The sequence below is a fragment of the Eptesicus fuscus genome, chromosome 2 (genome assembly GCF_027574615.1).
Source record: "Eptesicus fuscus isolate TK198812 chromosome 2, DD_ASM_mEF_20220401, whole genome shotgun sequence".
NCBI classification, from domain to species: Eukaryota; Metazoa; Chordata; class Mammalia; order Chiroptera; family Vespertilionidae; genus Eptesicus; species Eptesicus fuscus.
This window is the reverse complement of record NC_072474.1, coordinates 9,141,614-9,169,334: the sequence shown is the minus strand read 5'-3', so window position 1 is coordinate 9,169,334 and position 27,721 is coordinate 9,141,614. Positions and strand designations below refer to the sequence as shown.

Sequence of the window (27,721 nt, the reverse complement as noted above, 5' to 3'; positions counted from 1 at the left end):
CCTGGACTTGTAAGTCTATTTCTTTCACCAGGTGGGGGAAGTTTTCTGTCATTATTTCTTCAAATAGGTTTTCAGTATCTTGCTCTCTCACTCTTCTGGCACCCCAATAATTCAGATGTTGGTACGCTTGAAGTTGTCCCAGAGGCTCTTTACACTATCTTCATATTTTTTTTATTCTTTTTGCTTTTCTGGTTGGGTGTTTTTGCTTCTTCATATTTCAGATCTTTAACTTGATTCTTGCAATCCTCTAGTCTGCTGTTGGATCTCTGTATATTATTTTTTATTTCAGTCAGTGTATGCTTAATTCCTAGTTGGTCCTTTTTTATATCCTCGAGGGTCTCACTAAATTTATCGGCGGTTTCTAGAAAAGATTCTTGATTAACCTTATAATCATGGTTTTGAACTCTCTTTCCAGTAGTTTGCTTTCCTCCATTTCTTTCATTTGTGACCTGTTTCTTTGTCTCCACATTTTGGCTGCTTCCCTGAGTTGATAAAGTGGCTTTGTGTGCTAGGTGTCCTATAGGGCCCAGTGGCTCAGCCTCCCCAATCACCTGAGGTGGATCTTGGTGCACCCCTTTGTGGGCTGTGTGCACAGTGTTGTTGTAGTTAAGCCTTGATTGCTGTTGGTATCACTGGGAGGAATTGACCTCCAGGCCAATTGGCTGTGAGGATCAGCTGTGTCTACACTGGGAGAACTTCTGTGCTGGAGTCACCCTTATGGGGCAAGACTTGCTTCAGTGGGGCTTTAGTGCTCACTGAGTCTGCCCCCTGAGTGTGTCCCTTATGGATCTGAGGAGTTGTAATCTGGATGGTCCCACTTAGACCACCTTGTACAATGGCTCTTGGATCTCCAAGGAGGTGCAAATTTAGCCTCTGCGTGCGGCCACCCAGCAGGCGCTACGGAGAGATCTACAGATTCCTCTTCTTTGTTTGGGGTTTGGCGGTGCCCGGATGAGGCCCAGCTGTGAAGCAATGCAAGCTGCTGTGGGGCCTTGGGCCTTCTTTTGGAAGTTCTGGGACTCTCTGACCCAGTTGCAGTTTGTTAGGTAATTTTAGATTGCAAAGGCCAGGCCATTCATATGCAAAAGCCTCTGCCCACAGCATGGGTGGGGTGGGGTCTAAGGGAATTAACAGGGCAGAGCAAAAAGCTATGGCTGATCCTCTGCCCTGCCCTAAGAGGCCCCCAGGTCTCAGTGTCCCTCAGTAATCGGTGCAAGCACCTCTGAGAGAAAGCCGCCCTGAGTTCTGCCCGAAGCCAGACAGTCAAGTTTCTCCCAGTATGAGTCTGGGTCCCCAGAGTCTCGCCCGGAACTGGAGTTCAGAGCAGTTGGGAGCTTGTGTCTCCCTGCGGATTGAAATGGCCAGCCGCGTACTCAGTTGCCAGCCCTCTCTGCAGTTGCGCCTCCATACCTCTGCACTTTACTTCCGCACTTCCTCTGAGTCTCAGTGTGCTTTTCTCTTTCCTTCTAGTTGTAGAATTTCCACTTAGCCAGCCTTCCTGTGGTTTTGGATAATGTCCGTTTTGTCTTTTAGTTGTGGGTTTGAAGTGGTTATTCGAGGCAACAATTTCAGGTGTTTACCTGAGCCACCATCTTGGTTTCTCCTGCACTGCTCTTTCCTATCAAATTTTAAGGCTACTTTACTGTCCTAAAAAGCTATATATGTAGCTAATTGTTTGCTATAATTGTTAATATCTTGCTATTAAATATGTCTTGAATTCATCCCAGTTTTATTCTCACTATCACTCTTATTCATTTCTTGCCTACTTAGCCTCCTAAGATTTCTCTTCAGTTGCAGTCTGGTTCACTTTCAATCTATTCCCCACAGTGCAAATCTGACTGTATTGCCCAGTCTAAATTTATTCAGGACATTTTTCCATGATCTGGCCCTTGCCCACCTCTCCAGTTTCATCTTTTACTTCCCTTTTTGTATCTTGTGTTCCAGTTAAATCAGATCACCTTCAATACCTTTCCCCATCTCTTTGCAGTGGTACTTACTATTTCTTCTGGATGAAATCTGGAATTCACATCACACTTACTCAGCTGTGAAAACAGTTCAGTTGTCCTTTCTGGCAAGCCTTCCCAATTCATAAATAAAATTGTTTATTCTTTTGTGATATTAAATTTTGCACTGACATCTTTATATTGGTATTTCGGTTGTTTTACTTTTTTGGACTCTGATTCTTGAACCCCAGAGATTATTTACCTCTAGATTATCTACCAAGTTTCTGTCATAATCACGAGTGCCCAATTCAACCATGTGTTCCTGGTATACTGGCTTTCACAAAGGTAGTATTCAACAAAGAGCTTTACTAGGCACAAGAAGACAATGTATATGTGCTTTGGAATCTGAAAGACTCTAGCTTTAATCCCAATTTAATATTTAATAACCATATTCATGAACTGTGCAAGTTACTTAACCACTTTGAAACTCAGTTTCCGTGTCTGATAATGTAAACCTTGAGAAGCGTACTGAAGATTTAGATGTATAACATATATAAAGCACCTAGTGCATAGTGGGCACTTGGCATTTGTTCCCCTAAAGCAGTGGTCGGCAAACTCATTAGTCAACAGAGCCAAATATCAACAGCACAACGATTGAAATTTCTTTTGAGAGCCAAATTTTTTAAACTTAAACTTCTTCTAACGCCACTTCTTCAAAATAGACTTGCCCAGGCCGTGGTATTTTGTGGAAGAGCCACACTCAAGGGGCCAAAGAGCCAGCCGCATTAGGCTCGCGAGCCGCAGTTTGCCGACCACGGCCCTAAAGGAAAGACAAAGAAATACAATACATAAACTTACTCTTTAATCCTTTTTAAAGCTGATTGTCCTAGTAACTTATTTATACCTTTACAAACATTTATATACATTTGAAGAAACATGCTATTGCTAGGCTGTATCTAGTTTATAAAAGTGGAACCCTCTTTTGGAAGAATATCTTGGAAGTAGAAAAGAATAGACTTAGAAAACCTAGTGTGTTTCCCTCAGAACCTAGTTGTATGACCTTGTGAGTCATTTAAGTTATGTTAGAGTGATCATTCTTATAACAGTACATACTTCAAAAGGCAATATTCTGTGTTTCCCAATGTTGTCTAATATTTAATGGTTCTCAAACTTGCCTAAGCCTAGGAATAACCAGGAATGCATATGACATACAGATTCTAGGGCCTCACCTCATACCTAATGAATCAATCTTTAGGGTTAGTGATCTGTATTTTTAACAACTTAGGTATTTCTAGGATCAAGTTTTAGAAACACTGTTATTGAATTCAGTATAGGATATTCTTGGTTAAATGTAATATGCTGTCAAAATTTCAAGTTGCTAATGGTTTAGTGTTTTATAAATTTGAGTTTATATTTTTTGCTTATGTGGGATGGAGTTTGTTTTCTTTTCAGTAAGCAAAAAATTCCTACAAGTTTATTATTTAATTGTTAAAAATAAAAATAATAAAGACTATCTGAAGACAAAAACAAAAATAATTATGTAAAAACTATAAACCTAATCTGTCTTTACACAGCACTTCCAATAAATATTTCCAGATATATTCTGCCACTATTTATTATAGCACATAGTGCTAAATTTTCTGAATGATATTATAGTAAACTTTTTTCCTGTAGCATTATATTAGCATCACCTATTTTTTTAAATTGAGATATAATTGATATAAGACATTATATTAGTTTCAGGTATACAATATAATGATTCAATATTTGTATGCATTGCAAAATGATCACCACAAATCTATTTAACATCTGTCACCACACAGGTATAGAATTGTTTTTCTTAGGATAAGAACTTTTAAGATCTACTTTTTTTTTTAGCAACTTTCAAATATGTAGTGCAGTATTATGAATTAAATCCCCATGACTTATTTATGTTATAACTGGAAATTTGTACTTTTGACTCCCTCACTCATTTGACCCATCCCCAGCCCTCCCCTCTGGCAACCAGCAATCTATTCTCCGTATCTATGAGGTTTTTTTATTCCACATATAAGGGAGATCATACGGTATTTGCCTTTTCTGTCTGCCTGAGTTTGTTTAGCATACTACCCTCAAGCTTTATCCATATTGTTGCAAATGGTGAGATTTTATTCTTATGGTTAAATAATATTCCATTATGTATCTATATCATATCTTTATCCATTCAACCATAGGTAAACACTTAAGTTGTTTTCGTATCTTGGCTATCATAAAGTATGCTGTAGTGAACATGGAAGTGCAGATATTTTTTCAAGGCAGTGGTTTTGTGGGGGGTTTTTTGGTTATATACTCATAAGTGAAGTTGCTGGATAATATGGTCGTTCTATTTTTAATTTTTTGGGGGAACCTCCATACTCTTTTCCATAGGGACTGCACTTCCTTATATTCCCACCAACCATGCACACGTGTTCCCTTTTCTCCACATCCTCACCAATACTTGTTATTTCTTGTCTTTTTTGTAATAGCCATTTTAACAGGATGTGAGGTAATATATCGTGATTTTTATTTGCATTTACCTAATGATTAGTGATGTTGAGCATCTTTTCATGTACCTGTTGGCCATTTTTAAATCTTCTTTAGAAAAATTTCTGTTCAGATCTTCTGCCCATTTTTAAATTGGATTGTTTGAGGGTTTTTTTTGAGATTGAGTTGCATGAGTTTTTAAAATATATTTTGGATATTAAAACCCTTATATGATTTGCAAATATTTTTTCTCATTCTGTAGTTTGCCTTTTCATTTTGTTGGTTTCCTTTGCTGTGCAGAAGCTTTTTGGTTTAATGTAATCCCACTTGCTTAGTTTTTGCTTTTGTTGCCTTTGGTTTTGGTGTTGATTCCAAAATATTATCTCCAAGACTGATGTCAATGAGCTATCATCTAATTTATTTGGGTTAATTTTTTTGTGAAGTTTGTAAGGTAATCAGTTTCATTCTTTTGGATGTGGTGTCCAATTTTCCCAACACCAACACCATTTATTGTAGAGACTGTCCTTTCACTATTGTATATTATTGGCTCCTTTGCTATAAATTAACTCACCATGTATAATTAGTTTTATTTCTGGGCTCTCTGTTCTGTTTCAATCAATTATGTGTGTTTTTATGCCAATACCACACTGCTATAATTACTAGCTTTGTAATATAGTTTGAAATCAGAAAGTGCCATATGATGCTAAAAGTTTGTCATTTTTGTTTAGCTTTTTAAAAAAACAGCTCTTAGCCCTGGCTGGTTTGGCTCAGTGGATAGAGCGTTGGCCTGCGGACTGAAGGGTCCCAGGTTTGATTCTGATCAAGGGTACATGCCTGGGTTGCGGGCTCAATCCCCAGTAGGTGTTGTGCAGGAGGCAGATGATCAGTGATTCTCTATCATCATAGATGTTTCTGTCTCTCTCTCCCGCTCCCTTCCTCTCTGAAATCAATAAAAATATATTTTTAAAAACACACACACACAATAAAAAAGCATCTCTTAGCCGGCTTGCATGGCTCAGTGTTGAGCATCAACTTATGAATCAGGAGGTCACGGTTGGATTCCTGGTCAGGGCACATGCCTGGGTTATGGGCTGGATCCCCAGTAGGGGACATGCAGGAGGCAGCTGATTAATGATTCTCTCTCATCATTGATGTTTCTCTTTCTCCCTTACTCTTCCTCTCTGAAATCAATTAAAATGTATACATATATTTGAAAAGAACATCCCTAAAGAACCAGCTCTTAGTTTTAATGATTAGTCTCACCTATTAATAGAAAGCATTTCCACTCAAAGCCAGTATCTTTATGAAGCTTACTTTATGAATACCAAAACTAAGAAGAATTTGGAAAGAAAGCCATTTTATTCCTGGAAGTTGTCTATAATTTATTTATCAGATTGTTTTCAATCCTCGCCTGAGGATATTGCTTAGAGATAGAGAGAGAGAGAAATATGTGAGAGATAAACATCAATTGGTTGCCTTCCATACGTGCCAGGACTGGGGATTGAATTCGCAATCCAGGTATGTGCCCTGACCAGGAATCAAACCAACAGCCTTTCAGTGCACAAGATGATACTTAATTAGCTGAGCCATTCTGGCCAGGCTATTATCAGATAGTTTTAAATCATTCTCTATGAACTGGCCCAGTGCCCTTTACAGTCCTCTCTAGCCCACCTGCAACCACCCATCTCCTCTCCTCATTATTGTTTTCTTAAAATACCCGCAACAATATTAAAAACATGGTATGTTGTTATCACGACTTAATGGTTTACATAGGAGCTATATATAAAAATGGATGGTGACTCAAATATATATTGCCTAGGACTTTCATTTAGTACACAGTGGTTTTCACAGCTGCAGAGTATTAGCATAGGGTGGTCAGTTTAAACATCCAAACATATAGATTAAATTTTTGGTATTTGTTAAAAGGAGGCCTACATTAAGGTTTTGATTTGTTTGGGTATTTATAATATGCTAGGCACTTTGCTAAACACTTTACATCTATTTTCTTCATTTCATCCTCTCAACAGTTCTGGAAGAAGTATTACTGTTATATCCATTTTACAAATAAGGTTAAGTGTGTTGCCCAGGTTCTGTCAGCATTTTAAGTGGTGGTATTATGTTTTGAAGCCAGGGTCCTGGCCAATGGGGCTCAGTTGCTTGAAATGTCTTCCTGTGCACCATAAGGTCTCAGGTTTGATTCCCAGTCAGGGCACATACCTAGGTTGCAGGTGGATCCCTGGTCGGGTCTCATATGGGAAGCAACCAATTGATTTACCTCTCACCCATGTCTCTCCATCTCTCTGTCTCTTTCTCTCTGTCTCTCTTTCTCTCTCCCTTATTCCTTCTCTAAATTAAATTTTTTAAAAAGAAAAGAAATACTTTCCAAAAATAAAGCCAGGAAGTAAGATTCCAGATTCTGTGCTCTTAGTCACGATGTAGTTTATTGCCTCACCAGCCAGACCAGTATAGACCCATTACATAAGAATGGAAGATAGCCTGGTTGAGTGGGTGAAAGGTTAACCAGGAGGGCACAGTTTAATTCAATGTCGGGGCACATGCCTGGGTTGTGGGCTTGATCCCCAGTGAGGGGCATGCAGGAGGCAACCAATTAGTGATTCTCTCATCATTGATGTTTCCATCTCTCCCTCTCCCTTCCCTTCTGAAGTCAATAAAAATATATATTAAGAAAAGAATGGAGTGTCAAACCAACAGCCTTTCAATGCAAAGGATGTCTCAAGACACAGTTTAAACATTTTAGACTTAAAATTTTTCTTTTTGCTGTAAAATTTAAAATGTCATTTGAACATGAAATGCTTGTCATATTTTTAACATATATGTATTTTATTATCTCTTTCAACATTGAATTTTATATTTCATTGTCATTTTAAAGCCTGTTTTGTAAAATGTAGTATGGCTTATAATAAATGTTCTTATCTGCTAGTAAGTAAAAAGTAACACAAAATTTAAAATAAGGTAAAACTTTTAAAATTACTATAATGTTATAATTTCTATTGTTATGTTACTGACATTTTTTAAAGGGTAGAAGGCAAGATAGGTTTAGAAGGGAGATATGTATCTCTATCATATTACCTAATCATTCAAATAAATATTTTTGTTATTTTATTTTGTAGGGATTACAACATCCAACGTAAGCATAATTGGTCAACGTATGAACTATGGGTTTGAATGTGGTGATTTTGAAGATGTTAGGTCACATGACATTTCCTCTAGTGTTTTAAAAATACAAAATAAGGAACACCCAAGACATAAGCATACAAAAGGTTAGTAAATTTCATAGCAAGTTAATTTTTAAGATTGATTGTCTCTAAATCAGAATCCTCCCTAAGCTTGCCATTAAAGAAACATTGATTGAAATTTCTCAGTTTTGAAATTTTTTCTCTTACCCTTCTGCTAATATGTTGTTGCTCAAATAATTTTACTAAGTAGGAGAACACATAATTCATGTATTGGCTTATAGGCTTGCCTGAGGAGCCAGTGCAGGGAAGCAACTGCCCAATAGGTTAAAACTAGGGAATCCCTACTTACACTGCCTTCCCCACCCCGCCAGAACACACACACACACACACACACACACACACACACACACACACACTTTTTTAAAAAGACATTTTACCACTAAAATGGGTGGAGAAATCATGTGAGTAAATGACTCTCAGATACCTACGTAGGTTGTAACAATGGAGTAACTATGGAAACTGGAATATAATTTCCATGTGGTAGAACCTGGGAAGGCTTCTTTATTATCACTAACAATTTACATTCTTTGTTTTTCTTAGTAGTAAGTAGCATCTCTGTGACTGCTCTTTCCATTTTTTCAGAGATCTTATTACAGCTTCATTTAAAAAATTTCCCTTAAGTTAAGGGGTAGTGATTTTTTTTAATCCTCACCTCAGGATATGTTTATTGATTTTAGAGAGAGGAAGAGGGAGGAAGAGAGAGAGAGAGAGAGAGAGAGAGACATCAATATGAGAAAGAAACATCGATCAGTTGCCTCCCATATGTAATAGTATGCCCACCAATCGAAGCCACAACCTAGGTTTGAGACCTCACCAAAAATCAAATGGGCAACCAAATTTCATTGCACAGGATGACACTCCAACCAACTGAGCCACACAGACAGGGCAAGGAGTAAGTGATTTTTTAAGGGTATAAATATTTAAATAGGATAATTCGAAGTAACCTGTATTTAAGCATTGTAATCTGGTAAGTGTAAGGAGCTATCATTTTTTATGTATAGCAGCTAGAATTGTAATAAGCTCAACTTTTCTTATTTCTGAGATCTTAAGTCATATGTGTGCAGGCATTCCAGGACATGTATAATTTTGCGGTAAATAACTCAAATTGAGTAAGAGAGAAATTGATTAGAAACTTTTCTTTTTTGTGTACATTTCTTAAAATTTAATCCATAATGTAAGTCTATGTATTTTATTTGTCAAGGAGATCAGTTGTTCATTGTTTTTATAAAAGCGAATGACAGGAGCCTGGCAGGTGTTGCTAAGTGATTGAATGTTGACTTATGAACTATGAGGTCATGGTTCCATTCCCCATCAGTTTGCTGGCTCGACCCCTGTAGCAGGCATGCATTAGGAAGCCAATCAATGATTCTCTTTCATCACTGATGTTTCTATCTTTCTCTCCCTCCCGCTTTTTCTCTCTAAAAATCAATAAAAACATATTTAAAGAAGAGAATGATAGGGTTTTTTTTAATGTTTTCTTGCATATTTTATTTTTCATGTAAAGAAAATCAAATACAAAATATACTTTTCTTTCCAAAGGCGATCCTTACCCTAACATACAATTTTTAAATTTTCCTTTTCATAATTGTTTATTTTATTATTATTATTTTTTTATTGATTTCAGAGAGGAAAGGACAGGGAGAGAGAAATAGAAACATCAGTGAGAGAGAATCATTCATCAGCTGCCTCCTGCACACCCCACACTGAGGATCAAGCCCACAATCCAGGCATGTGCCCTAACTGGGAATGGAACCATGACCACCTGATTCATAGGTCGCTCAACCACTAAGCCATACTGGCTGTGCTTCATAATTGTTTTGAAATAATTGCTAATTATATTCATTCACTGCTAATGGTATTCTTTTTCATACAGCAAAATCATAAAAATATGTATATCTTTTGACCAGCAGTTAATTCTACTCCAGAAAATTACTTCACACTCAACACTTGCAATTAAAAAATATTTGTCTTTATTGATTTTCAGAGAGGAAGGGAGAGAGATAGAAACATCAGTGAGAGTAAAACATCCATCTGCTTCCTCCTGCATGCCCCCCACTGGGGATCGGGCCACAACCCGGGCCCAACCAGGAATCTAACAGGCGACCTCTTGGTTCCTGGGTCAAAGCTCAATCACTGAACCATACTGGTTGGACTCAGACTTCTAATTCTAAACCAGATATGCACTAGATCTGGTCAATAAGAATATACATGTTCAAAACCAAACTTTTCTTTTCAGATCTGTTCCTCTACCTTTGTTAGCCATTTCTGTTAGCAGCATCAGCATTTCCCAGTTATGGAGACTTAAAACTTTAGAGTCATCTCCTTATTCTCCAAGTTCAGTCAGTGACCCATCCTACAAGTAATTCTCAGTTTAATTTGGGCCTTCATTACCACACCCTGGAATCTAATAAAACATCTTGCCTCTTATTTTCAGAGGATGAAAGAGAGAGAGAAAGAAACAGAAACATCAATGGGTTGCCTCCCATATGTGCCCCAACCAGTGATCAAACCCGAAACCCAGGTATGTGCCCTTACCGGGAATCAAACCTGCAACCTTTCCTTGTACTGAATTACCCTCCAGTCAAGTGAGTCACGGTGGCCAGGGCTGTGTAGTTTAACTTTTTGCATTAATTCTTACTATTATATCTCTCTCATGCCCTGTGCTCTAGCATTTTTTAATAGTAGTATTTTTAGTATGTATAGTCTGCCTACATTCTTTTTCCCAATCTTAATATGTCCACATCATGTCTGCTTTTAGAATACCGGTTTAAAAGCTGTTTCTTTAGAAAGCTTTCCCTACTCTCCTGCTCCTTTCCCTACTCTACCGGCCTGAAGCAGGACAAGATACTTAAAAGTAAAGATACTATTATCTTTATATCTCTCTTATACTTTCTATATAAAGATGTTCAGCCCTGGCACGGTGCCTTAGTTTGTTGGAGCATTGTCCCGAACACCAAAAGTTTGTCGGTTAGATTCCCGGTCAGGGTTCATACCTAGATTTTGGGTTCGATCCCTGTTGGGTCATGTAGAAGAGGCAACCCATCAATGTCTCTCTCTCTCTCTCTCTCTCTCTCTCTCTCTCTCTCCCCCCTCCCTCTCTCCCTTCTCCCTCCGCCTCCCCCCCTATCCGTGTCCCTTTCTCTCTCTCTAAAAATCAAAAAAATCCTCGGGTGAGGAGTAAATGAATGAATGAGTGAAGGTGCTGAGTGCCACATGTTAAAGGAATGGAGTGGTGATGAGCCAACCAGAATTAATAGTGTAGCCTTGGGCATAATCACTCAAAATTGCATTCTCAAATAATCTGGTTAAAGTAAATACTGAGTGCAGTGCAGGGAATGAAAAGACTTCCAAAAGAAGTATGCCAATGAGTTCTATATGTGAGTGAATTAATATTTCAGGAAACTTCAGACTTTTGTAGGATAAGATCTCAGAACTTTGTCTTTTTCCCATTCCTCTCCTCTGCTGGTTGTCCTTTTAAACCTGTTTTCTAACATAATAACAACTTAGATCCCCAATGAGTAACTTGGGAAAGTTATTAATGATGAATGGTTGAAGTGTTAGCAAACTAGATTCCTTGCATTAATATTTTTCTCTAGTTGAATGAATTGGACAGAAGTAGCAAAAAGAGATTTATAAGGATAGTTTATATATAAAGTATCTTTTAAGAATATTTATCTTATATTTTACAAGTGAGATTTGAGCAATATTTCTTTCAATACATCTTTGTTTAGAAGAAAATATAGTGTAAAAAGTAAAAGTAACATTAAAAATGATTAGTTATGTCAGCCTCTCTCATAACAAAAATTATATTACTTATAGATAACTTGTTCTTTATCTGTTTCCTGTGATTTATCTAATGATTTAGTCATCTCTTGATAGTTTATATATAGATTTTATGTTTGTGGGCTATTGAGTAAATTGTTTCATTTACTGAAATTTGCTTCTCTTTGTTACTGAACATCTTTGGGGGCTATCAGATGTTTCTGTTAGTTGACATGTGCTGAAACAATGCACATTAATTTTGATTATTCCAAACTATACTTAAAGAAAAATATGAAATACTAGAGGCCCGGTGCACAAAATTCGTGTACTGGGGGAGGGGTCCCTCAGCCCACCCTGCCCCCTCTCACAGTACGAGAGCCCTCAGGGGATGTCCTACTGACAGCTTAGGCCCGCTCCCTGCGGGCCTAAGTCGTCAGTAGGCCTCCCTCTGCAGGAGGCAACATGGCTGATCAGAGGAAGACGCTATCCCCATCACCCCACTGCTGCTGCCACTGCCGGCCGCCGCAGCTGCCAAGGTATTTTCATCAACACTGATTCCAATCCCTTCACCACGAAAAAATGACAACTTTCTTTAGGCATTTTCAAAATGTCTCTTTCATAGGATATGACATTTCTTTCTTTCTTTTTTTCCTCACCTGAGGATATTTTTCCATTGATTTTTAAAGAGCGTGGAAGAGAGAGGGAAAGACAGAGAGAAACATCAGTGTGAGAGGGACACTGCGATTGGTTGCCTCCTGCATGAGTCCTGACCTGGGCCTTGGTCAGGGAGGAGCCTGCAACCTAGGTACATGCCCTTGATCAGAATCGAACCTGGACCCTGCGGTCGGCAGGCCGAGGCTCTATCCACTGCACCAAACCAGCTAGGGCAGGATATGACATTCCTTAGACCCTCCAGCAGCGGACCTTCATTTTATCCTCCAGGAGTGAGGTAGAAAAACCCTAGATCACCTTCTTGGATTCTTATTAGGCAAGTTACCAAGAACACTGCAAGTAGCATACGGGGAGCTTAGCCAATGAGTGGTCAGAAAAGGTGTTTCCTCTGCAGGTCATGTGCAGAGGCGGGACTGCTGGCAAGGGCCTGCCGTCAGCCGTGGGCAGGCCCTCTCCCTCTCCCTCCCTCTCCCTTTCCCTCTGGTCCACTCTCTCTAAAAAGCAGTGAAAAAATATCCTCTAGTGCAGTGATGGCGAACCTATGACATGTGTGTCAGCACTGACACGCGTAGCCATTTCTGATGACACGCAGCCGCTGAGGCGGCCACATGCCAAGGATGAAACATTTGCGAAATAATGTTTTTTCCTCAAAGTGACACACTACCCGAGTTATGCTCAGTTTTTTGGCGAAGTTTGACACACCAAGCTCAAAAGGTTGTCCATCACTGCTCTAGTGAGTATTAAAAAACAAAACACAGAATAACAGGCCTCCTCCTTGGAGATGCTGAATATGTAGGCCTGAAAGAGAGAATTATTGGCTCTGTGAAGATCCCTACATGAATTTTATTAACAATATTTGGAAAATTAGCCTAAGCCACAGCAATGATTCAAGTTTGTGCTTTTCTGTGTTCCAGGGAAGAATCAAATGATCTTTTGTTTTATTGTGTCAAAACAAAATTTTGCATGTGTTAAATACATAATTCTTATTCAAATACATAATAGCAGATGCAAAAGTTCTGTTAACTCAGTGAAGGTACTGACAGGATGATAATGCTGTCCAAATAAGATTGCCAAAGATGAAAGCCTAAAGTAAAACTGCTAAATTAGATACAATCTGGCTAATGTCCTATAGGACAATAAAACCATCACTTTTTGAATTGGTGTGTCTTCTAGACAGAAATTAGTTACATCTTTAAAAGCCTAAAAATTCTTTTCATCGTCTCACTTTGCTGATCATTATATGTAACTTTCCAGGCCTGTAAAATGTCAAAATATATGGAACTAATTTAATTGTAAATAGTGTGTCAGAGTTATGTGTTTCATAGAAAAGGAAATAATCATTCTGTAGGCCTCTAATGCCCCAATTATACTGAAAGAACTTGCTGTCAACGTTTTACTCTGGGCCTGCGATCGGCCACGGAGGCTGCAGGCCGGCCCCCCGTCCCTGTCCATGTCCGCTCCGGCGGGCCTGCCCCAGCCATGGCGCGGTGGCTCAGGCCAGCCCCCATGTCCCTGTCCGTATCCGCTTCAGTCCCTCTGTCTCTGTCTCCATCTCCACTCAGGGCCTCACCTGCACACACAACCTCCTCCTGCTGGTCGTGACCCGTTATGGCGTCCTGGCCTAATTTGCATATTACCTCTTTATATTTATAGATGATAACCTACATGGGTTTCTTTCTTTAATCTTTGTCATAATTGCACATAAGCAAAACAGCAAAACAAGTCATCATCTTTAGCAAGTTAGCAAAGTAATCTACCTGCTTAATTTTTTCCTCTCACATTTTATTAACTATTTTTGTCAGTTTCACTTATATATAATTATTTTTTTCCTGCCTTTTTTCATGTTCATACAAAGATATGAGTATACATAAACAGGTCTTCAATAAGAGAAAAATACTATAGCCAATGAGTGGTCAGAAAAGGTGTTCTGTTCTCTTCTTTTTTTACTTTAAATAATTTTTTACTTCTCATGGTTGACATACAATATTATATTAGTTTCAGGTGTACAGCCCAGTGATTAGACATTATATAGCTTAAAATGATCACCCTGATAAATCTAGTATCCATCTGACTCCATACATAGTTATTACAATATTATTGACTATATTCCCTATGCTGTTCTTTACATCCCCATGACTATTCTGTAACTATCAATTTGGACTTCATAACCTCTTCACCTTTTTCACCCATCCCTGCAACCCCCTTCTCTTCGATTTGGCAGTTATCAAAATGTTCTTGGTATCTATGAGTCTCTTTCTGTTTTGCTTGTTCATTTATTTTGTTTTTTAGATTCCACATATAAGTGAAATCATATGGCACTGTATTCCTCTGTCAGACTTATTTCACTCAGTACAAAACCTTCTAGGTTCATCCATGTTGTTGTAGATGGCAAGATTTCATTATTTTTTATGGCTGAGTCACATTCCCTTGTATATATATATCACTTATTCTTTATCCGTTCATCTGTTGATGAACACTTAGGCTGCTTCCATATCTTGGCCGTTATAAATAACATCTGGATATATGTCTTTTCACTGAGCCACACTGGCTGGGCATGTGATTATTTTCTTGTGTATCTTTCCCACTAACACTGGCATGTATAAACTTCTTAAGGGAAGAAGGTTTCTTTTCTCTCAAGTGCCTAGTTTATATTAGATATTCAAATTATAAATATTTATTGAACTAATGAGCATGTGTGAATAAGTAAATTCTAAATTCTTTGTATATAATAAAGTTTTAGTTTTAAAAGACCATATTATGATATCCCAAAATACTATGTATTTTTTAATGTGGGTGTGTGTTTTTTTCTTTAGGATTTACAGGGTCATCATCAAATTTACAACATATTACCAGTTTTGACTTCATATCCACAAATACCTTATCAGAAGATTCAGTAGTAGTTGTTGGAAAAGGTATTTCAAAGCTATTTAGCTTTTTAATTGTATTTCATGTTCTTCACTCGTAAGCAAAGTATCTGAATAAAGAAGAGTTTGATACAGGTGTTGAATAGAACTTTCTTTTTGAAAAGTTATTAAATTGAAAGAATTAGAAGTGAATAGTTCACATTTCTAGTGAAACTACAGTAACTCATGTCAGTAATTTTCAGAGAGATGTTTTATGTACATAACAACCTCAGTTTGGATATGTCTAAGGCAATTTTAGCTAAGACAATTTTACCATAGTTTAAATTCAAATGGTAGTCCTTATTTATGAACTTAGTGATCAGTACAAATTAATATAAATTTATTACCACTTATATAGTATCTAACCAAATTAGAATTAACACCTGTTATATTTTAGGGGGATTAGGGAACCTTTGTAATACATATTTGCAAATATCCTTTAAAACTAGATGGAGTGTTTTCAGCTTTATTAATATTTAATTGACAAATAAAATTATAAGATATTTAAAGTGTAAAACATGATGATCTGACATCCATACACATTGAGAAGGGATTCCCTTTCAAGTTACTTAACACATCCCAACTAGACTCTGTTTTGATTGAAAAACTAGAATGTGATGATAGGCATTGAGGATATACATCTTTTTTTGGTAAAAAGGATGAAATGTCTGAAAAGCTTCCCTAACTTCTTTACCTGATAGAGTCTCATTAAATCATATAAAGGCCCGCCTCAGATTGACTCCAACCTACTCTTTATTTTCTGTTAGTTTTCTACTTGCCTTGTGCCAAACCAAACTAATTTATTCACTCCACATTCATGCTTTATACTTGTTCAACTCTGCTTACAAGCATACTTACCTTCATAGGATATCCTTCCCTCCCTCTGGTCTCCAAATCCATTGTGTCTTCCAACCCCAGCTCAAATCCTTGCTTCTTTTTATTTAATATATATTTTCTTTTATTTTTTTATTTTAAATATTTCTAATTGATTTCAGAGAGAACAAGGAGGGAAAGAGAGAGAAAGAAAAACATCAATGACGAGAGAGTCATTGACCAGTTGCCTCCTGCACGCCCCTTACTGGGGATTGAGCCCACAACCCAGGCATGTGCCCTGATTAGGAATCGAACCATGACCTCCCGTTTCATGGGTAGATGATCAATCACTGAGCCATGCCAGCCAGGCAAATCCTTGCTTCTTGAAACCATCTTTAACACCCAACTCACATCAGCCTTTCCTTCCTGTGAACTCAGCACTTATTTGATATTATGTCTTGTAATACTCTTACTAGGGCATTTGCTTTTATACTTTACTAGAAGCCCAGTACACGGATTCATGCACTGGTGGGGTCCCTCAGCATGGCCTGTGCCCTCTCACAATCCGGGACCCTTCGGGGGATGTCAGAGGCCCAGTGCACAGATTCAGCCCAATCCCCACAGGCCAGGCTGAGGGAACCCACCAGTGCATGAATGCGTGCACCAGGCCTCTACTCTATATATATAAAAGCCTAAGCAACCGTCTGACCATTTGACCGGTAGCTATGATGCGCACTGACCACCAGGGGAAAGACACTCAGCGCACAGGCATGGAAACATGGAACAGACTGATAAATCTCAGAAGGAAGGGGGAAGAGAGGAAGGCGGGAAGAGATTAACCAAAGATCTTATATGCATACTAGAGGTCCAGTGCACAGATTTGTGTACCTGGGGTCCCTCAGCCTGGCCTGTGGGGATCGGGTTGAAACCGGCAGTCCGACATCCCCTAAGGGGTCCCATATTGCAAGAGGGCGCAGGCCAGGCTGAGTGACCCCACTGGTGCACAAATCCATGCACTGGGCCAGTTTTAGCCCAATCCCCACAGGCCAGGCTGAGGGACCCCACAGGTGCACAAATCCATTCACCAGTCCTCTATATTGTAAAAGGCCAGTGGCTGAAATGACCAAAGGACTGGTGCCAGGAGGTGCATGGAGCACCTCTTGGGCCCTCCTCCCACCTTACCCCCACCAGGGCGCTGGCAACATTGGCAGAGCGTCGCGGGGCACCGGCAGCATCCACAGAGCGTTGTGGGGTGTCGCAGGGCGCTGGCAGTGTCCGCAGAGCGTGCAAGGCATCGCAGGGCAGCGGACATGGCCCTGATTTCAGGCTAGGTCTATGGGACCCTACACACGCACATTTAATTGTGCGCTGGGTCTCTAGTCCTATATAATAAAGAGCAAATATGCAAATGGTTATCACGCCATAACCACTCAGATACTCAAAACTGGGGAGAGAGGAAGGGGGACCAGCCAAGCACAAATGAGCTCAAGAGAGAGGAATGGGGACCAGCCAGGCTACGGTCCGGGAGAGGGACAAGTCGCCCACCCTGCAGTCTTGGGCACCAGCAGCTGGGGCTGCGGCCCGGGAGAGGGACAAGCTGCCCGTCCTGTGGTCCTGGGTGCCTGCAGCTGTGGCCCGGGCGAAGCCACCCACCCATGGTCCCTATGGCTGCAGCCAGCCCAGGGGAAGCCAGCCAACGTCCTGGGTGCCTGCAGCCAGCCAGAGGGAGGGAAGCCCCAGTCCTGGGTGCCTGTGACTGGCTGGAGGAGGGAAGCCTGGGTCCCAGATGCAGAGTGAGGCAGAGGCAGTTAGGGGCGATCAGGCCAGCAGGGGAGCAGTTAGGGGCGATCGAGCAGGAAGGCAGAGGTGGTTAGGGGCGATCAGGCAGGCAGAGGTTGTTAGGGGTAATCAAGCAGGCAGGCGAGCAGTTAGGAGCCAGCAGTCCCAGATTGTGAGAGGCAGTCAGACAGCCCCCAAGGGTTCCGGGATTGGAGAGGGTGCAGGCCAGGCTGAGGGACCCCCCTCCCCATGCATGAATTCCGTGCACCGGCCCCCTCTAGTGTGTGTGTGTGTGTGTGTGTGTGTGTGTGTGTGTGTGTGTGTGTAAATAAAAGGCTAATATGCTAAGTGTCTGACCATCTGACCAGTCGCTATGATGTGCACTGACTACCTGGGGACAGATGCTCAACGCAGGAGCTGCTGAGCTGCAGTGACTTGGCAGCAGTGATTCTCAGGTGACGCACCCCGAAACCAGAGAGGAGGGAGCCTGATTCCTCGTGGGACCACGCAATTCCACCTTCAGCCCTGCGTTATGTTGTTGCTGGGGTACTGTCAGCCCCAAACCTGATTTACTGCACACTTGAGTTTGCGTTCCACACCCTGTACAACAGCAACTTTGTAGAGTACCCTCTCGCATTCCGGGACCTCAGGATGTCAGAGAGCTGGTTTTGGCATGAACCCCACAGGCCAGGCTGAGGGTCCCCACCTGCCAGAGGGACCCCACTTACACTGCAGACACCTTTCGAGCCATGGCGCCACCCCAAGTGTGGCCAGCCAGAGAGGGACTGCAGGAGGTTGGCTCCAGGGCGTGTCCAGCCCGTCTCACCCAGTTCTGCCCCACCAGCTACCTTCTAAAATTAATTTCCTTTCAATGTGCACGAATCCGTGCACCAGGTCTCTAGTATGCATATAAGATCTTTGGTTAATCTCTTCCTGCCCTTCCCCTCCCTCTTCCCTCTGAGATTAGTCAACCTGTTCCAGGTTTCCATGCCTGTACGTTGAGCATCTGCCCCGGGTGGTCAGTGCGTATTATAGCTACCAGTTGGATGGTCACTTAGGCTTTTATATAGAGAGATGATTATTTAACACTAGAGGCCTGGTACATGAAATTCATGCACAGGGGGGGGGGCTGTCCCTCAGCCCAGCCTGCACCCTCTCCAATCTGGGATCCCTCTCACAATCCAGGACTGTTGGCTCCCAACTGCTCGCCTGCCTTCCTTTCTGATTGCCCCTAACCACTTCTGCCTGCCAGCCTGATCACCACTCCCCTGCCAGCCTGATTGATGCCTAACTGCTCCCCTGTCAGCCTGTTTGCCCCTAACTGCCCTCCCCTGCAGGCCTGGTCACCCCTAACTGCCCTCCCCTGCAGGCTTGTTCGCCCACAACTGCCCTCCCCTGCTGACCTGATTGCCCACAACTGCCCTCCCTTGCAGGCCTGGTCCCTCCCAACTGACTTCCCCTGCTGGCCATCTTGTGGCGGCCATCTTGTGTCCACATGGGGGCAGCCATCTTTGACCACATGGGGGCGGGCAGCCATCTTGTGTGTTGGAGTGATGGTCAATTTGCATATTACTCTTTTATTAGATTGGAGGATAGAGGCCTGGTGTATGGGTGGGGGCCAACTGGTTTGCCCTGAAGATTGTCCCAGATCAGGGTGGGGGTTCTCTTGGGGCGTGGGTTGGCCTGGGCAAGGGGCCTCTGGTGGTTTGCAGGCCAACCACGCCCCCCAGTGACCCAAGAGGAAGCCCTGGTATCTGGGATTCATTTATCTTCTATAATTGAAACTTTGTAGCCTTGAGCGGAGCCAAGCCTTCTGCTTGCTCTGTGGCCACAGCCATTTTTGTTCGGATTTCTTTATCTTCTATAATTGAAACTTTGTAGCCTTGAGTGGAGGCATAGGCTGGCCAGGGTATGCGGAAAGCTTGGCTTCCTCCATCGCCGGGGGCAACTCAAGCCTCCTGCTCTCTCCAGCTCCATGGCTGCCGCCATTTTTGTTGGGATTTATTTATCTTCTATAATTGAAACGTTGTAGCCTTGAGTAGAGGCCTAGGCCAACCAGGGTGTGCGGAAAGCTTGACTTCCTCCATTGCCAGGGAAACCCAAGCCTCCTGCTTGCTCCATGGCTGCAGCCATCTTTGTTGGGTTAATTTGCATACTCGTTCCTGATTGGCTGGTGGGCGTGGCTTGTTGATGTAGTGGAGTGATGGTTAATTTGCATATTACTCTTTTATTAGATAAGATGTTTCTCTTATTAACTATATTATTTCTTGAAGGCTAAATCCTTGTCTTAAACTTTGTTATTCAGAGGGACACATAGATACTTAATGGCAGTCTATTGTTGGTTAATTTCAGGTGTATTTGGAAGTCCAAATTCAGTACCAGCAACCTGCAGCCAGTCAGTGATATCTTCTGTGGAAAATGGGTATAAATTTTCAGTTAAACAAAGCTTTGAACCACCATCAGGGATTTATGGAAGATCAGTCCAACAAAGTATTCCATCATATCTTGATGTTGAGAATGAAAAAGATGTAAGGTTATTTGCTTAATTATTAGAGTAACTTTAAGCCTATCATACATTATTGTTTTGTATATGTCTGATTTGGGTTGATGAAAGTGTTCCAGTTAAAAATTTTCTAATTGCAATGTAATTGAAAATTCTGATGCTAATTTTTTAAATAATAAATTATTTTTTTCCCACCAAATATGTTCATGTTCTGGTATATAGCATCTGGTGTATTTTATCCTGTATGTTACTTTATGTATGTACATGTGTATGTATATATATAACAGTTTTCTAGGATATACTCAATGAATAACAGACTAATATCCTCAGGCAAAAATTTAGTTGGATATTAGCTCTATGTAATTCTATTCTACTTTATAATTCCTGAAGTAAGAACTAAGAAATGTATGGTTTATATTGTATATAGACATTTAATGCCTATATACAGATGTCTGAGATTAAGATAGTTATTTTAAATGTCACAATCCCTGAATACTTTCAGATATTTCAACTTTTTAATGCAGATCAAACTTTCTGTTTCAAAATCTACTTTTGGCAAGATGAAACAAAAGAGGAAAGAGGAAAAGGAACTTTTTGACATTAAAGATTGTGGAAAGAAGGAACATAATTCCTGGGAGGAAATGAAACATACAGAAACTGAAAAAATGACATCAGAAAGTAAGTGGAATTTAGCTTTTGGTGTGTTTTTTTAACAATAATATTCTAGAGCTAGTGTAATTAGTTTTAAGTTAGGGTTATATATGGCTAATAGTGGAATATGTTGAACTATAATGCTGAAATTTATAAAACCCAGTAGCTTATTATAATAAGTAATTATTACTCATAAACGGGGTGACTGATTGTTTTTCTTTTTCTAGACTTAAATATTTTTGGAGATGAGGTGGTGATATCAAAAAATGAGAGTTCCTCTTTAGAAAACATTACCTTTAACCCTCCATTGAAAGGAGGGGCCAGTTTAAAAAGGTCACCATCTCTAGTGTTTTCAGATTCAGGTAAGTCACTTGTTTAAATGTAAGGAGTAATGCCACAATGCTTGTTAAGCTTAAGAGACCACATCTGGTTCAGCTCATTATTGATGGAGAGAACACTAAACTAGTAGGAGTCATTAGACAGACTTGGCTTTTTAAGTATTAGTTCTGCCTTTTAATTAGCTTTATGACCTGGAAACAGGCCTCATTTTCTATCTTTATACATATCTACATTATCTCAAAGAACCAGATTATATCAAAGATTTCTTCCATGCTCCCTGCAAAAATTCCTGTTTCATTGAATAGAGTTTTTCCATTTTATAGGTAAGGTAACGGAGATTGTGAAGCTGGTTTATATTAGGTCATGATTTTTAAAAAATTATATTTATCATTTACTCAGTCCTCTCATTGAGTACTTACAAGGTTCCATACCTGGCCAAGCGTAGGCTCCATGTTTCCTGTATTGTTTTGTTTTTGTTTTTATTTTATTTTATTGATTTCAGAGAAAGGAAGGGAGAGGGAAAGAGGGATAGAAACATCAATGATGAGAGAGATTAACCGATCGGCTGCCCCCTGTATGCCCACTACTGGGGATTGAGCCTGCAACCCGGCATGTGCCCTGACCAGAAACCAAAACCATGACCTCCTAGTTCATGGATCCACACTCAACCACTGAGCTGTACATGCTGGGCTCCTATATTGTTTTTAAAAATATTGAAAAGGTCTTAGGTATAGTAGCAACTAAGTAAAATCAGAGGTTGAACTGAAATATTGTGAGAAATATAACAAACATTAAGGATTATTGCTTATTAGCTAGGTTTATTATTAATTCTAAGGAATAGACTTTGTGAACTATAATAAACATTCTTTAATTTATGTTGGGTCTAAAGTCAAGGTATCAAAAAAAAACCAAGAAGTATGAAAAAATAAATATATAAATATGATTTAGGACAACATACTTAACCTTCTCAAAGATAAATATAAAACATATTTGAGCTAAATGAATGTCTGAGGTTTTTTTCTAGCTTGTAATTCTTTTATAATGCAAGAAGTTGTGAAAACTTTTTAAAATTCTGTATCCTCAAATACAGAATGATGATTACCAAAAGAGGAGAAGAGGGTGAAATGGGTGAAGGAGTCAAAAGATACAAACTTCCAGTTATAAAATAAATAAGTAATGGGGATGTAATGTACAGTGTAGTGACTATAGTTAATAATACTGTATTGTATATTTGAAAGTTTTAGAAGAGTAAATCTTAAAAGTTCTCATTACAACAAAAATATTTTTATAACTATGTATGGCGACAATGGTCACTAGACTTACTGTGGTGATTATTTTGCAGTCTCTACAAATATTGAATCATTATATTATACTCATGAAACTAATATAATGTTACATGTCAATTATACCCAAATTAAAAAATAAGATAAACTTTGTGTTTTGTTTTTTTTTTAAGAAAAAATTATGTACAGTAGGTCCTCAGGTTACGTCAGAAATCCATTCCTACAGCACGATGTAACGCGGTTTTCGCCGTTAGTCGGAACCCACCTACATAAGCACCTATGTCACTCACATGGAGCACATACACAGCAGTAATGAAGTGAAACAGTAAAAACAAATTAAAAGAAAGATAACAATTCCTGACCTTTACTTGTGGTAAATAAATAATAAACATAAAGCACATATGTACATACGTCAAAATGACAGAACTTTTTTTATATAAATAAATGGGAGATGGTGACATAACCACGAAACGATAAACGTCAAGTCTGACGTAACCCGAGGACTGCCTGTATCCTCAAAACTAATAATTGTTGAAAGTATTACTGATGAGAGATGTTGGTCTATAGAATTACTAGGGAAACATGGCCCTAAGAACTGGTTAAGTGTAGACAAGCTATTGGGAGAAAAACCCACAAAACGTCTTACCTACGCTAGTAATTAACAGAACCAATTAGTACGAAATAGCAATAAATCATAATTATGTTTTTTTAATATGTCTTTATTGATTTTAGAGAGAGAAAGAGAGAGGGGTAGAGAGATAGAAACATCTATAGAGAGAAACATCGATTAGCTGCCTCCTGCATGCCCCCTACTGGGATTGAGCCCACAACTCAGGCATGTGCCCTGACTAGGAATCAAATCGGTGACCTCTTGGTTCATGGGTTGACACTCAACCCAAATTATAAATTTTTAAGTATTCGTTCTTGTTAGAGACATCACCTAATTTTGTTATTTTTGCCGATAATGGAGGCTTCACAGATTGTGTTTCTAGGAAGTATAAGGAGAGTGCATCCTTGAAGTCACCCTGGTATTATTTGAGCAGAAGAATATGCTTACAGGATAAATACAAAAAGTGAAAGTAAACTTTTATTTATTTATTTTTTGTTAATCCTCATCTGAGGATATTTTTTCCATTTATTTTTAGGAGAGTGGAAGGCAGGGAGGGAGAGGAGGAGGAGGAGGAGGAGAGAGAGTGAGAGAGAGAGAGAAAGAGAGAGAGAGAGGGAGAGAGAGAGAGAGAGAGAGAGAGAGAGAGAGAGAGAGAGAGAATAGGAGAGGAGAAGTGAGAGAGACACATGGATTGGTAGCTACCTGCAGGGGCCCTAACCAGGGTCAGGTATTTAATCTGCAACCCAGGAAACCGTGTCTAACCACTTAACACACTAGCCAGGGCTGAAAGCAAACTTTTAGGAACGATTTTAACAATTTGACGTTGCCATGACACTTTTATTGTAGTTTATAAAGAGTATCAGTGTACAATATAGTGGAAGTTTAAAAAACAATACAATTTAGTTTGTGCATTACTGCTTTAGATTTATATTCTATACAACTCCTATTCCAGACTAAAATTTTGTTTAGTTTTGTTTCTTTTTTTTTCCCCACATAAAAATGCTAAAGATACTGATATAACTGCAAGGTTGAAAATTTGATATTCATCTACATCTCTTTCATAATGAGTTATTCTCTCTATAACTTAGGTGTAGTATAGAAAGGGAATCCTGCCCTAGCCGATTTGGCTCAGTGAATAGAGCGTCTGCCTGCAGACTGAAGGGTCCCAGGTTCAATTCCAGTCAAGGGCATATGCCCGGGTTGCAGGCCCGATCCCCAGTGGGGGGCATGCAGGAGGCAGCCAATCAATGATTCTCTCTCATCATTGATGTTTCTACCTGTCTTTCCCTCTTCCTTCCTCTCTGAAATCAATAAAAATATATATTTTTTTAAAAAGGGAATCCTTAAAACTTCAGCTTCAGTTTCTTCATAATCTATACTAATAAAAGGGTAATATGCTAATTAGGTTGGGTGACCAGACATCTTCCAGACGTCTGACTTCCTTCCGGACAATTAGGGGGCGACCAGGCCAGCAGGGGGACAGTTGGGGGGCAACCAGGCTGGCAGGGGGGTAGTTAGGGGGCGATCAGGCAGGAAGGCAGGTGAGTGGTAAGGAGCCAGCAGTCCCGGATTGCGACACGGATGTCCAACTGCCGCGGGATCAGGCCTAAACAGCAGTCAGACATCCCCCGAGGGGTCCCTGATTAGATAGGGTGTAGGCCGAGCTGAGGAACCCCCCTCCCATGCACAAATTTCATGCACCGGGCCTCTAGTCCTATATAATAAAAGGGTAATATGCAAATCAACCAAATGGCAGAACAATCAGTTGCTGTGATGCACAATGACCATCAGGGGGTAGACGCTCAACGCAGGAGCTGCCCTCAGCACACAGGCCCCTATCGCTGGATGGGGCCTGCTGACCAACCTCTCGGTCCCTTCCCCCGGGGGCAGACTCCAATCGCCCGATGGCAAACGGAACCGGGGTGGGTGGTGGCAGACATGGGCGGCGCCAGGCCAAGGCCCCCGCCCCACAAACAGAGGGTGACCCGCAGCAGGGGACGGGGACGGCCAGCGGGCAGGAGCAGCCAACATCTCCTCCGGGTCCCTCACCCCCAGGCAGCAGGCTCCGATCACCCAATGGTGAATGGGGAACCAGGGGTGGGTGGTAGCGGGGGGGCAGGGCCAGCACAAATTTCGTGCGCTGGGCCTCTAATATAGGAATAATATAACTATCAGATAGGGTTCCTGAATGAATGAAATTAGATAATGTAAATGAAGCACTTAGCAAAATACCAGGCAAATTCTCAATAAATACCGTATTTTCCGGCATATAAGACGACTTTTTAACGCAGGAAAATCTTCTATACGCCCAGTTGTCTTATATGCCGGAAAATACGGTAATGGCTAGTATTTTGTATTTGTAATTTTGGGGGGGTTGTGAAATTCCAAAGTTGGAAGTTTTTGTTTATATATTAGAGGCCCGGTGCACAAAATTTGTGCACGGGGTGGGGGGGGGTGTCCCTCAGCCCAGCCTGCACCCTCTCCAATCTGGGACCTCTCAAGGGATGTCTGACTGCCGGTTTCAGGCCTAAACCTGGGATCGGGCCTAAACCGGCAGTCGGACATCCCTTTCACTATCCAGGACTGCTGGCTCCCAACCGTTTGCCTGCCTGCCTGCCTGCCTGCCTGCCTGGTTGCCCCTAACCACTTCTGCCTGCCAGCCTGATCACTCCCTAACCACTCCCCTGCCAGCCCAATCAACGCCTAACTGCTCCCCTGTCAGCCCGATCGCCCCCAACTGCCCTTCCCTACTGGCCTGGTCACCCCTAACTGCCCTTTCCTGCCAGCCTGGTCACCCGTAACTGCCCTCCCCTGCAGGCCTGGTCGCCCCCAACTGCCCTCCCTTGCAGGCATGGTCCCTCTCTACTCCCCTCCCCTGCTGGCCTGATTGCCCACAACTGCCCTCCCCTGCCAGCCATCTTGTGGTGGACATCTTATGTCCACATGGGGGCGGCCATCTTTGACCACATGGGGGCGACCATCTTGTGCATTGGAGTGATGGTCAATTTGCATATTACCTCTTTATTATATAGGATATCAGACTTAGATATGAAACCTAATAAGGGTATAATCTGAATCATACCCAAAAAAAATTTTTTTAAATGAGGGTGCTTGCTTTGGCAGCACTTGTACTAAAATTGGAATAATACAGAGGAGATTAGCCTTGCCCCTGTGCATGTATGACACACAAACTCATGAAGCATTCTATATTTTTATACAAAATAATATTGACTATAAACTGTAATTGAAAATTTTTTTTAAATAAAATGAGGTCTATTTATTACATCCTTTTGAAAAATTTTGTTTGTTTTAAATATGTTTTTATTTTAGAGAGAGAGGAAGGGAGAGAGAAAGATAGAAACATTGGTAAATGACAGAGAAGCATCATTGATTGGCCACCTACTGCACGTCCTCTCCCCCGCCACTGGGGATTGAGCCCACAACACAGGCATGTGCCCTGATCGGAATGGAACCAATGACCTCTTGGCTCATGGATCAACATTCAGCCACTGAGCCACACTGGCTAGGCTAAAATTTATTGTTGAGAGAGAGAGAGAAATGGAGAGATTGGAGCCTGCCCCTGGGGGAAGGGACCAAGGGGTTGGCCGTCAGGCCCCATCCAGCGATTCGTTGTTCCACTTATTTATGCATTCATTGGTTGCTTCTTGTATGTGCCCTGACTGGAGATCAAACATACAACCTTGGTTTATCAGGAGGACACTCTAACCAACTGAGCTACTGGACCAGAGTTACTTAATTATAATCTTCTTCTTTTTTTTTTTTATTTTAAAGAAATTAGTATAGCCCTAGCTGGTTTGGCTCAGGAAATAGAGCATTGGCCTTCGGACTGAAGTGTCTTAGGTTCAATTCCAGTCAAGGGCACATGCCCAGGTTGCGGGCTTGATCCCCAACAGGGGGACGTGTGGGAGGCAGCCGATCAATGATTCTCCCTCATCATTAATGTTTCTCTCTCTCTCTCCCTCTCCCTCCCACTCTGAAATCAATATATATATATATATATATATATATATATATATATATATATATATATATATATACACACACATATATATGAAAAAGCAATTAATATAGAGAAGTGTTTATTGGATTTGGCAACATGTAGATCGTTGGTATCCTTGGCAATTTTTTTTTTAATTTTGTTTTTTTAAAGGGAGAGGGAAAGACAGAGAGAGAAACATTAATGTGAGAACGCACATCAATTGGCTGCCTCCTGCACACCCCCTACTGGGAGTGGATCCACAATCCCAGTGCCTTGACCACGAATCAAACCGGCAGCCTTTTGATGCATGGACAAAGCCCAGCCTGAGCCACACTGGCCAGGGTTACTTATTATATTCTTTAATTGCTACATCATCTTTCTCATGTATGATTTACTCTGATAAAAACTGTTACTAATTTATTACTGCAGTAATCCAAAATATCATATTTATCTATTTGAATATCTCTTGTCAGGTATGTGGTAAATTTCTTGAAAACAGGAATTTTGTCTTAGACCTCTTTATATAAAATCAAAGGTAATAGTGGACTTAGATCTAAATCCTGCCTTTGCCACTCATTATCATTGAGACCTTGAATAAGTTTTTTAGCCTCTGTAAAACTCAATTATCTTCTCAGTCACAAAATAGAGATGATAGTATCTATCTCAGCTTTTTGAGAAAATTAAATGTAGTAAATATTGTAAAA

General features: G+C 40.6%; 1 protein-coding gene and 1 non-coding gene across 3 annotated transcripts in view; both read left to right on the top strand.

The window, feature by feature from the left end:
• Window positions 1-27,721, top strand: part of TOGARAM1 (TOG array regulator of axonemal microtubules 1) — a 148,548-nt gene that overhangs the window by 68,499 nt on the left and 52,328 nt on the right. Inside the window, exons 8-13 of one of the 2 annotated variants that reach the window (XM_054725471.1) lie at window positions 7,577-7,726; window positions 10,137-10,223; window positions 14,950-15,048; window positions 19,984-20,159; window positions 20,659-20,812; window positions 21,013-21,147. In XM_054725471.1, the coding sequence (XP_054581446.1) occupies window positions 7,577-7,726; window positions 10,137-10,223; window positions 14,950-15,048; window positions 19,984-20,159; window positions 20,659-20,812; window positions 21,013-21,147 (801 nt within the window). The remainder of the gene's footprint in view (window positions 1-7,576; window positions 7,727-10,136; window positions 10,224-14,949; window positions 15,049-19,983; window positions 20,160-20,658; window positions 20,813-21,012; window positions 21,148-27,721) is intronic. The other variant, XM_054725477.1, reaches the window with a different exon arrangement.
• On the top strand, window positions 26,125-26,231 carry LOC129147336 (U6 spliceosomal RNA). The gene has a single exon (XR_008554706.1). It is a non-coding gene; the product is annotated as a U6 spliceosomal RNA (small nuclear RNA).